This window comes from Helianthus annuus, chromosome 15 (genome assembly GCF_002127325.2).
Source record: "Helianthus annuus cultivar XRQ/B chromosome 15, HanXRQr2.0-SUNRISE, whole genome shotgun sequence".
NCBI classification, from domain to species: domain Eukaryota; kingdom Viridiplantae; phylum Streptophyta; class Magnoliopsida; order Asterales; family Asteraceae; genus Helianthus; species Helianthus annuus.
Genome location: NC_035447.2, coordinates 44,331,155 through 44,344,072, shown reverse-complemented (window position 1 = coordinate 44,344,072; position 12,918 = coordinate 44,331,155). Strand labels below are relative to the sequence as shown.

The following is a 12,918-nucleotide window of genomic DNA, read 5'->3' as shown; positions in this document are numbered from 1 at the left end:
AAGGATAACTGCAGGTACTAGACGGAATAGGCTGGCTACTCCTAGCATCAATAAAGAGTCTTGCAAGCTTAGATGTTTATAAATCTGTTGAACAATGTTCCTTTTATCTTTGATCCGCCTGTGGATCCTTTACAACCGTTTTTATAATAATTGATATTACTCTCATTCGATTTGTAATTTTTTTTTATCTTTCGACTTCCGATGTGTATTAAATTGTGATAAATTGTCTATGATGATATCAACTACGTCACGATACTCCCCACCGGGCCCAAGGTAATACGTGGAAATATCGGAGTGTGACACTATTTGTTTTTCCTTATATTTTATTTTTATTTTCTAGTTTATCTTTTTGTAACTCTCAAAACTTTTTTATTAAAATTTGGTTGGATTAGACGTTAATAATATGCCGGTACTAAAAGCTCTTGGGTCCTTGGAAGACCTCGGTATCTTGCCATTACTGTACTACGTCCGCGATGGGTGCACTTGCCCTAACGTGTGTAGAGTGATAGTATTATATCGTGTTTTATAAATTTAAAACTTGATGCGCGAGTAAAAGTGTTTAAAATATATCTAAAAATCATACACACATGCACACACGTCATATATATGGTTGTTGAGAGTTTTTTTGAAAGCTGTTGGTTTTCAACCAAAAGTTGTTGTCACTTATCAAGATCCAGCAATGAAGAAGGCTATTTCTGTTGTATTTGTTGAAATGAGGCATCAGTTATGCATGTGGCACGTGATGCATAAACTTTCTCAAAAGGTTGATTTTCTTATTTTTTATGTTTGGCGTTTTAAGATATATGGCGTTTTGTCATTCATAACTGTTTTTCATGTTAGTTTGTTGCTTCTAATGTATATATTTGCATGGCGTTTTCGTGTTATATATAGGGTGGTGTTAGGCTATGCAATTCCACCAATTTCAAAGAACGTATTTGTTATGTTGTGGGGACGGATATTCTTACACCCGAAGAGTTTGAATCAGGATGGGAAGAGGCTATTGGAGAGTTTAATTTCGATGATAATGACTGGCTTTCTGATATTTCTGCACTTAGGGAATCTTGGATCCCTGCATACTATAGAATGGAGGAATTGTCGGGCCTTATGCGTATGACATCGAGGTCGGAGAGTGAGAACCATTCTTTTGGTCAAGTGTGCAATTCAAAATCTACTATTTTTGAGTTCATGACTCATTACGAAACTGCGATAGAAGCACAGCGTCACACGCACCGAAAAAATAATCATGAATCTCGATACAAACGCCCCCGGTTGAAAAGTAATTATAAAGTGTTGGAAAGCCAAGTTGTTGACATATACACAAAAAAAAAAATTTGTGACGTTCAAACTGAGCTAATAGGGGTTGGGGATTGCTTAAATCAACGTTATGAAGATCAGCCCAATGGGTTTGTTAAGTTCTACATAAATGATTTCCAACAGTCTTGTACATCCTTATTCGAGATAAACAATGGTGTTTCTTGGATATTTTTATATTGGTGTTTTCTGAATATGGCGTTTATTATATTTTTACACATTTATTTTTTTAATGGAGTTTTTGTGTTTGTTTATTGATGGTGTTTTATACAAACATTGTCTGCATGACGTTTTATACATACATTGTTTTTGGCGTTTTTCAGGTAATGTACCGTAAATCTGATTGCACCAGCACTTGCTCGTGCAGACGTTTTGAGCAGTTTGGTTTTGCTATGTAGACATATGTTTTATTTTTTGAGAAGTTTAGATATTAGGGAATTTCCAAAATAGTACATTTTGAATAGATGGCGTAAAGAGGCTTCGCCAAATTGCTCTTCCGATTACTCAATGAGTCGTGAATTTATGACAGATCTTGATCCCGATGTGCAAAGTATCATGCGAGAAATTATTTTTGCAACGGAGTATACTTTGAACCGTTTATCTTTTAATAAGGAGGAGCTATCTTTATACAAGAATCATGTTCAATCTTATATGAAGAAGGTTCAAGATATGCAGATTGTTGCTTCTCCTCCTAGTACTAGGGATAGATTTGCGGAGATAACAGGTCAATATCAAAACGACAAAAATCCGATAAGAGTCCCTGTTAGGTATAAGTCGAAAGGTTCTGGATCTCACAAACGTTTGAAATCTAAACAGGAGGAAGCAATCGAAAAAACAAAAACAAAAGGGAAGACCAGGGCGAAAGAAAGACTGCAAGAATTGTAAAGCTTACGGACACTACGTATTGACATGCCAGAAGCCCGTAATTAAAAGAAAATCAACACTGTCTTCGAGAGCAAGTGAAGAGTAGTTTGGCGTTTTTTGTATTTTTTTTTTTTTTTTTCATAACACACAATATTGGCATTTGGCGTTTTATATTTTTTATATACCATTTTTTCCCACATTTTTTCCACTTTTTGAGCATAACATGTGATTTGGGGTTACATAACAAACAATATAAGATCGGACACACACATAAACGTCAAAAAAAATACCTTTCCGTAAATAAAAATACCTTAAACCTCTAATTAGGTGATGATTAACTCAATAATATTTTGTTGAATGAGATGGACAACATTGTTAATCATCACTTAAGAATGTTGTCCAACAATGCTGCCCACCCCATTCAGTGAAACTTTATTGAGAACAAAACTGAATCTTCAAGAAACGACGTTTGCAATCTGTGGTTTTTTAAACTTTTTGATGTTTATAAATTGAATGGTATTTAGTAAAATATGGCGTTTGTTTTTTGTGTGATCAATGGAAGGTCCTGAGACATGGTTTATATAAGATGTTTTTGGCACGTAGTTTAGGCATGGATTTTATTATAATGAATGTTAGTAATGAAGCTTCCGTCGTTTTAGTTACTGTTTGTGCAGCTTTATCTATTAAACACAAAGTTTGGCGTTTTATATGAATGACATTTAGATGAAGATGATGCGTATGCCTTGTAGTTTAAGGCGAGAATTTTAATAGTGTTTTACTCATGTGTTTGGCGTTTTGTATAGAGCAGTATAAAGATCATTTTACCCTTAATGAAGCGCGTCCACATAATAAAATTGATGTTATTTACAAAAACGTCACCACACCAATCTAATCCATTGATTATTTTAATCCAACAGATAAGGGACGTTCTCACCGTTTTCACGTTTTTAAGCATTTTCCTTAAATCATGTCCCAATATACACATCAAGTAATTATAAAGTTACCATGTTTTTAAATTCAATCCAGCTACCATATCGTAAAATAGTCAGTTTTATGACCGTCCAGTTATAAAAAAAATCATTGTCAAATCATTTTTTATTATAATATTATATTAATCAAATTAAATTAGTTATTTTCACCATGTGGAAATGCTTGTGGATCCAATGATTTTGACCTAAATATTAGGATCTAGGAAGTGGAGCACGACTAAGTTAATGAAGATACAACATGATTAACTTAAGGTAATCATCAATGCCATCTTATTATAATAGCTAAATAAGTTATGAAATTTTTATTGATAGGCTATAGGGTATACCTTAAGCCTCTTAACTTCATATAAGCGTCACATTATCTGTTTTTCCTTTTTTACTCCATCTCATCTTAAAAATAGTTTAACTTTATAACTCTATCTCACCCACCATTTCTAATTATTTTAATAATAAATACTAAAATTATAAGTATGCCGCAACACTATACTCAGAGTTTTACAAATTATTAAACTATATTATTAGAATAACTAAAAATGGTAAACGACATTATTAAAATATTGTATCTTGAAAATTATTGAATATAAACAACATATGTTTAAAATGATTTCTAATAATAAAATATAAAAAAATAATATATAAATGTTAGGTTACTGTTCATGACCACTTTTGGTTAATATATATATATATAGTGTGATTATCGCACGCTTTGCTGCGGGCCTTTGGTCATTATCGATCTGGTTCATTATAGTACTCGTACTGGCACTCGGCATGACAATCGTTGTCAATCGACACATGTTTTACATCGATTGAAAACAATAAAAGTGAATACATGTACAGATACCGGTGTTGTTCGGCCGACATCGGTCCGTTACGATACCAGTATCGTACAGATACTTGATATAGCTTACGATACCAAAAAACATTATCGCAAATATAACTTTTTGTTCAATAAATTTTATACCACCATGTTGAGAAAGCTATAAAAACGAATAGGTACCGTTACCAATGTTGTTTGGTCAATATATGTTCGTTTTGTGATAATAAAAAAAATTAACTATATCTGTCTCGTTCGAATAGAACTTTTATCGAATTGTACATAATAATAAGTACATGATGATGATAATAGCAAAAAAAAACTATACTGATGTTATATGGTACAATATTGATGTTGTTCAGACAGTATCAGTAATATTAAAAAAAGAAAATCAATAAAAGTTAAAATTAAAGGAATATGTTAAAGTAAATATAATAGTGATCTATTGTAATATTGAAATGATAAAAACATGAATATATATATATATATATATATATATATATATATATATATATATATATATATATATATATATATATATAGAAACGGGATCAGGAGAAAACGCTCAAAAGTGTGAGAACGGTGAGAACGCATCCTGGCCCAACACGTGTCACCCGGCATAGAGAAGGGCGGAGGGGCTTTTTTGTCCTTTCATCTTCTGCTTTTCCAGTTCCGCTTTTCCGAATATTGTTTTAATTTTTGGGGTTTAAGATTTTTGGCGTTAACCAAATTCAATAATTAATGGCGTTTAATGGTTTCATCGTATTAACATTTTGGCGTTTATGGCGTTTATTCAAATCGTATGCCATTGGAACCCAGGGTGGTCAGGAAATCTATCTGAATGACATTTTTCAAGGCATTTTAAAAAGATGGCCCATTGTTCTATTATTTTTTATAAACATTTTGGCATTTGTGGTGTCTTGCCGTTTTACAATTGTTAGATTATATTTCAGCCACAATAAAAAAAATACAAGCGAAGAAAATAAATTAAAAATCCTAATCGGATCTCTCTTCAGAATCTTCACTGTCATCAGTCTCTCTGATCTTTAATAGTACAAGAACTGTCACAAAAAATATGGCGTTTTATTTAAAATTTAAGAAACCCATCGGTTTGATTATTTTGCCTGCTCGTCTGTTGAAGTGGCTTTTTTGTGGATGTTTGGGGACATAGATCTATGACATGTGGGTGGGTTTTTCGCTTTTTTTCATGTTGATCTTCATCTTTATAATCATCCCACTCATTGATCTTTTCTCCTCATCTAAGTCTTTTTCAAGAACAAAAAATACAAAATGCCATATGACTGGCATCAGTATCTATTTCTTGAATTTTTGTCCATCTCATGCAGCAAAATCTTACTGAGTTACTCGCCTCCGCTAACAATTCATTCAGTGAAACTTCACGAATAACAATACTGAATATCCAAGAAAGCATATTAGCCATCTTTGATTTTTTTTTGGCGTTTTACAGTGAGTGGTATTTAGTAGTATTGGCGTTTGTTTTTTCTGGTTTGATCAAATGGAAGTTGTTGAGACGTATCATTTTATAGGATCTCTTTTTGGCGCCTAAGTTAGGCGGTGCGTTATAATAATAAAGTATTAGTCTTTTCAGTTACTGTTTGTAATTATTGTTTTTTACAAGCTTTATCTCTGAAGTCTTTAACACGTCTCATCTTTCAAGTTTGGCGTTTTAGATTCTAATATAATAAATTTTCCCTATCTTCAGTATTACTGATTTGTAGTTACTGTTTGTAGTTACATTTTCAAGTTTGTTTTTTATTTATTTTATTATTTTATTATTTTTTTGTTTTTTATAATACTTGTCCAAAGTAATTTTATGATGGTTTGATAAACGCCAAATGTGTAAGACATTTGGCTTTTTGGCGTTTTTATTAGATATGGCGTTGTTATTATATAACAATCAACTGAAAAAGAAAATTAAACAAAATAAATATTGATCTTCCAAATCTTCACTGTCTCCGGTCACTTTCTTCTTTTGAAGCACCTTCACTGGCTGTTTCGAGTTTCGTATGTCTTTTTTTATTTTTGTTTTTTGAAGTAGTTTTTTTATCGCCATTTGGATACATAAAGTTTGAAATCAGCCTCTTTTTCTATAATTTTTGTCCATCTCATGCAGCAAAATGTAATAGAGTTTATGTCGTAACCCCCGCCCCCTATCTGTCCCGGGAACGGGTGGCCGCGAGATTCAGTGTCGGTGGTATCGGTGTTTATCAATTTGGCAGCGGAAATTTCATCAGGACCGTAGTTAGGAAATATTTTATCAGAGTAAAACACCATATTTTGTATAAATAAGTAAATTGGGGTTTTCATTACAAACTGATTTATAGGGATAAATCCCATTTTATTGAAATGAAACGTCTTCTTTATTTGGGTAACTTTTATAGCCACTTTTCCAAGCCTTCAATGTTGTCCAGCTGGCTTCTATTTGGCTTTCAAATTTTGTTACCTGAAACGCGTTTAAAAACATTTTGTCAGTGGGAAATACTGGTGAGTGAATCCTAGTTTAATCAAGAAGAGTTTTATTGATTTACAGTATTGAGAGCGATTACAATGTTTATATGTAACACCTCGAATTTTTGTGTCCAATGATGTGTTAACACGTGTCATTTGATTACACGTGGCATTGATATTAAATAAAGGATAAATTTTGACAAACCTTGAATGTATGTAAATTCGAGGGTTATAGATGTCAAGCAAGGGTAAATATACTGTATGGTAACCCTAAATGGTGCTTGTACCTTCAAACGAATAAATCACGGATCGTACGGTAGCGAAACGCGGAAGAAAGTGAGAGATTACAAGCTTCAGGGGTCAACTGTGTCAACATGTTTAATTATACCTCTGAGTGACCCTTTAACGCTCCCGAGGCTTTGTAACAGTATTATACGCTCACTAGAATATACTGTATAAATTCCGCGAAGTTCCGTTTTAAAACGAGAAAGTTATGATCGAATTCGTATGGGAAGGGTTAAAAGCGTCAACAATGAAAGTTAAGGCTTTCTGAATAATTAATAAACTAACCGGGGACTTAACAACGCGGGTAAATAACACGAGGTCCTTAGTTGTAATTAACCGAGGGCCAACCCGCAAAGTTACCCCTTCAAACCCGAAAGGTCAGGTTAATAATTACGAAAGATTTCGTTATTAATTACCAGGATTTCGTAATGATTATAAAAGATTTTAAAAACCTGAAAAACAGGCCTCTCGCGACCCGCGTGATGTTTTGGCCTAAGTTGAGGTGGGCCGCGAGCCACCTCCTTTACGCGCCTGAAGTTTGAATCTCAGGCGACCCGCGTACAAATGCATGGAAACTCCCAAGCGGGCCGCATTGGACGCCCAGATGCAGAAAGTTTGTATTTTCTTGCCTTTTGAGCTTGTGAATGATCAAAACGCCAATAAAAGAGGCATGGGCGCCCCCTACTCGACCCATAGCTCTATGGGACACCTGCCCATCATCCATGATCAGTGTAGGATGTTGTGTGATGATCTTGGGTGCCTTGTTGCACTATAAATAGCCATGTTTGGCTCATAACTTTCACACAACTCAAACTCACTCATCTGATCATTCTAAGAAGCTCTCAAGCATTCTTCTCTGCTCTCTAAGCAAGGCACAACTTCTGTAAGTCGTTCACATCCATTGTGGTCTTGTATTTCCATAGATTTAGCTTATAAACCAAACCGTCGTAACTAACGGTTGTCATAGCGATAATTCACAAATGGTCCAGTGAATTGTCGGATCAAAAGTAGTTATGAGTTGGTATTTATGTGGGTAATAAACCCCTAAAAGGGTTCCCTCTGATCACCACTCTAACTATGTCAAATGTCGAGTCAAACGTGCACTTAAAAAGTCAACAGAAAGCTATTTTGCCGTTTTATACATAATCTGTAATGTATATGTTATGAAACCTGTTTTGACACTCATAAAACATGATATTAAGTACATAAACTTGTTTACGCTCGTTTGAATCGACCATTTGCTATATTGACCCGGTTCGGAGCCGAATGTCGCAAAAGTTTGACTTTTGCTTTGACTTCAGTTCTGACCCGTTTTAGTGAGGTATAGATATGCCTTAGGACTCTCTTAGGACCAGGTTACATGATGGTATAGACCTCTGTGATCGGTTCATGATTTGTCCGAGTCTTTTACGCATTTCCGTTAATCGCCTAAAAGTTGACCGTAACGGCCTTTATAAAATTAAACGAGTATTTCGGACACGTGAACGGACCATAACCTTGCTTATTAAATTATAAGCATGTCCTTAAAGTTTCACGTCAATCCGAGGTCTAGAATGAGAGTTATGCTAAATGCGCATTTATAAGAAACTTTTGTAATAAACGGCGCAATTAGCATAACCCCTATCTAAGCCAAGTTTCCGTCACCAAAACATTTACCCACTGTTATAAAATAATATTTTTGGAATTTTAAAGATTTTTAATAATTTTTACCTTGCTCATAACCTGCGGTTATGGCTACGGTTCGGTAAATACCGAATATGCCCTTTTCGGCCAAAACTTGAGTTCTACAAGGTCTTTTGACCCGATTCCAGTTGCTACTGATTTTAAATAATAAATAAAGTATATTAGACTTTATAAACTGTTCGGGAAACTCAGATTTCCTATAGAACTCGAAAAGCTCTTTAAAAGTCTTTAAAATGACCGAAAAGCCCCTACGGGGCGTAATTAACTTAAACTCGTTACGGGCATCACGGAAGGTATCCTACCGATACCACAACCTCTTTAAGGCATATTGACTTAGGAAATAAGCGTAAGACTCTCATGGTTAACCGTTTCGCCTATTGCGCGCACGGTTCGGCTTATGAAACTAGTTTTCATAAATTAGCCGATACGGGTCAAATTATATTATTTGGACCCCAAAATACAGAGTGTGAACATTGAACCCATACAAAACAAGTCTCCGAACTTGTTTGGGGCAGAATCACATTCCATTCTCAGTTTTCGCCTTTTCACGCGATTAAGCCATATTTATATTTCGGAACCAACCGGTCTAGGCTACGGCTAATATAAAGACCCGTTAGGATTCTAAGAGGTTAATTAAAACCTTCATTCCAGATTAGGAGCCCCAGTAAAAGCTATCGGCGATTTAATCAAATTAAGGAATATACTTGCAAAGGTAAATACTTTTAACTTATTTCCCCTATATGGGCTTGGGATACGGTATAATATTTACCGCTTGATTGAGCATCATATCTTCCATCGCTTAGGTGGTTAATTAAATATCATGATCGGCTCATTTAAACAGTTTTGTTTCTTAAAAGCCTTTGGGGGGTTAATGACCGTTGTCCCGGATATCCTTGGCATCATTTTACGAAATGGCCACGACCATCGACATCCCGGTGTAGGCGTACACCCGGTATATATTGTCGACACTTAATTAAAAGACGTAGCCGTTGGTTTCTATACTACGGTTTTACGCAATGTGGTGTGTCTATTAATCTTTAACCCGGCACGATCCGGGCTACTGAACGCATAAAAGAACATGTAATACGTTCACAAGATTTTAATAATTTTCCCAAGTTATAAAAGAGTTTGTGCCTTGTGCATTCAAATCAATTTTTATAAACATTTTCAAATGTGTCAGTTGAATGTATTTACCAGTGTAAACTGACGTATTTTCCCCAAAAAGATTAAGTGCAGGTACTATACGAAATTGGCTGGTATTAGCTTCCTAAGCATCACTAATAGTCTCGCAAATTCGATGCCGTATCTGAATGAACAATATTTTATTATTTTGATCCGCTGTGGATACATTTGACTTCTGTAATATATTTGATATTACCACCAGAGGTTGAAGTATATATTTATTTTTAAAGCTTCCGCTGTGCATTTATATAATTGTGTGGTTTGACTATATTGTTGCCAACTACGTCACGGTAATCCTCCACCGGGCCCACCGGTGATACACGTGGAAATCGGGGTGTGACAGGTTGGTATCAGAGCCAACATTGAGTGAATTAAACACTATCCTATTGTGTTTAATCTCAATGACACAATTGCACATACTTGAGTCTAGACAATAACTTAGGACAAATTTGGATTAATACTCCTTTTTGTCTGTATTTTCATTTCGATTTTTAATACGTTTTGGAGCAGGAAAATGCCACCTGCTATATTTCGAGGAAGAGGAAGGGGAAGAAGAGGCAGAGGAGATATCGTGACACATCACGATCACGAAGCTGGACCGTCAGGTACAAGACCTCCTTCAATGACAAGGAGCGAAGAACCACAACGACGAAGAGATCTTTACGAACCCGCGAGGCATTCCACCTCGCACAGCTCGACGCCATCATACCGGCACTCCTTTGGGCCAAACTCAGAGAATGATCCCAACAACCCACAACCTTCCTTCATACCTCTACAACGTTCGGTATCACACCGAAATTACGACGACCCTACTCCATACTTCATAGGTCAGTTTAATCCAGCTGACTACATACAGGAACCTTCAGGCTTTGTTCCATTAGGGCCACAAGATCACTTCTCCGAAGACCATATGGATGAAGATACTGATCCAACAGAACCTGCTCGTGGTACGCCCACGCATCCGATAGAAGTCTCTGATGGGTCATCCTTCCATGGCACACCCTATCAGGGACCAGATAGTTTCCAAGCGTTGTTCGACCGACATGAGTGGTACTACACACCACCTCAACAGACATCACAACAACCGCGACATCCACAGGATCCCTCTGAGGATTCATGATTTGTGGCAGTTACGCCACCACCTCCGCCACCGGCGCAACCAGTAATGCCTGATCCGCCAAGGCGTAGGAGGACGAATGCTCGTATGTCCACACGAGGAGGAGGGGGTATCCACTTCAGCACCCCTCGACACTCTAGTAGTAGCCACTATCCGCCACTACAAGAAGAAGGACCTTCAAGTCCTATACAGGAGGCGAACTCCGCACCAGCTGCACCAAATTCGCCACCATTTGGGTATGACCAACCCATACCTGCTTACACGGGTCCAACGGCTTACAACCCGTTCGAACCGTCACAAGCACAATACAACTACAATTATGAGCGCGACCCATATGTGGTGTCGGCTAGATATAATGCACGCTACCCTGACGGAGCTCATGGGAACATGGGAGCACCGGACTACTCAGCTCATGGGTATCCAATACCTCCCAGACCTCCAGTTCCGCAACAAGCGCCACAACCACGTTTCTCTCCTCCTGAACAGGAAGAGATACTCCATCGACTAGATCGTGTGGAGAGAGAGTTCGAGGAAGAGAAAAAGAGCCACCGAGGATTTCTCAAAGGCTTGGCGAACCTACTAAAGGGCAAAAAGAAGAAACGTGACCACTAGCCCTTAATAGTTGTACTAATTTCTATTTTGAAATAAGTCCCTGTGTGGACACTTATCGTATTTCAGTCCCTACGTGGACTTATCTTTTAGTCCTTGCATGGACACTTATTTTATGTTAGTCCCTGCGTGGACTTGTCACTTATTTTAAACCTCTATGGAGGTATGTACTATTTGAAAGACCCATTTAGGGCAATATGTGATTGTATACGAGATTATGGAATGTATGTTATGAGTTTTGTTTTAATATGTATGAAATAAATCAAAACCATTCCTTTTAAATTGATCTGCCTAAATAAAGAATCTTACGAGTGAAACCTAGCCTGGTGTCTTTTAAGATCCAGCCAAGATGGTAGGACTTAATTAAAAGATTCAGATTCCCTGTTAACCGCTGCAAGCATGTTAACAATCATGGCAGATGTGATTCGTTAAAATCACGCGCGTCATTCTTATACAATAATCCTTTAAGGATTTCAAAACCCAACTAAATGATTTATAAATCGTGGGTTAAATCACCAATGAAGGTGATCAATCTTATTTAAACATCCATTAGTGATGTAGTGCCTACGGGCCAACCTTATTTAAAACATCCATTAGTGATGTAGTGCCTACGAGCCAAACTTATTAAAGCATCCATTAGTGATGTAGTGCCTACGGGCCAATCTTATTAAAACATCCATTAGTGATGTAGTGCCTACGGGCCAAATCTTATTAAAACATCCATTAAGTGATGTAGTGCCTACGGGCCAACCTTATTAAAACATCCATTAAGTGATGTAGTGCCTACGGGCCAACCTTATTAAAACATCCATTAGTGGTGTAGTGCCTATGGGCCGCAATAATTGTCTTATAAAGACAAAAGACAGTGGTGGTCTATGACTCCCTGCCAGAAAGGGGTAAGAGAACTACGGTTCAAACCTCTATGCCCTTGATTCTCTAAAATCTCGGCTAATATTATAAAACATCCTCATGATTAGGCTTTATGCCGCCAATATTATTGCTATAGCTAAAATAGGATGTATTCAAATCCTAAAACTAAGTAAGTAATAAGTTAACCAAATATGGTCTCTGTTACCATGGTTAACGAATTGTCATAAAAGACAATTCCATAATAAGCTTCTAAATAAAATTTTGTTATCTTCTGTAACATATTCAAGTTACAATGGCGGATCCCAATGGAGAGAATAGCCATACGAATGAAGATGACTACGACAATGCGCCAGTGCATTTGACAGGCGCACAGTTAAAGGCTCTAATTGACAATGCTGTTCAGGCAGCTCTGGATCGTCAATATACTGAGTCCCAAGGCAGAACCGTATCAAAACCACCCTCCAAACCAAAGTCACAATCCAAACCACTCTCCAAACCCAAGAAAGATGACGACAACCACTCATCAGCTGAGAATAGTATTCGTCGTGAACGAGAATACACTGATGCATCCGGTGCCAAGGGTTGCACCTACAAGTATTTTGTATCTTGTAAGCCCCGGGAATTTACAGGGGAGAAGGGTGCTGTTGACTGCATCACCTGGCTGGATGAGATGGACACTATTGTGGACATCAGTGGGTGCGCAGAGAAGGATGTGGTGAAGTTTG

General features: G+C 36.8%; 1 protein-coding gene across 1 annotated transcript; it reads left to right on the top strand.

The window, feature by feature from the left end:
- The first annotated feature begins 679 nt into the window (after positions 1-679).
- On the top strand, positions 680-2,196 carry LOC110913645 (protein FAR1-RELATED SEQUENCE 1-like). The gene is made up of 3 exons (XM_022158466.1): positions 680-763; positions 892-1,129; positions 1,841-2,196. Exons 1-3 carry the CDS (start codon positions 680-682, stop codon positions 2,194-2,196), a joined length of 678 nt encoding a protein of 225 aa, XP_022014158.1.
- Positions 2,197-12,918: the final 10,722 nt, after the last annotated feature.

Excerpts from the sequence above, each read along its gene's own strand:
- LOC110913645 (XM_022158466.1), top strand. The coding sequence starts at position 680 with ATGAAGAAGGCTATTTCTGTTGTATTTGTTGAAATGAGGCATCAGTTA. Across the intron at positions 764-891 it reads TGCATAAACTTTCTCAAAAG|GGTGGTGTTAGGCTATGCAA; the intron begins GTTGATTTTCTT and ends TGTTATATATAG. Across the intron at positions 1,130-1,840 it reads TATGACATCGAGGTCGGAGA|ATCTTGATCCCGATGTGCAA; the intron begins GTGAGAACCATT and ends AATTTATGACAG.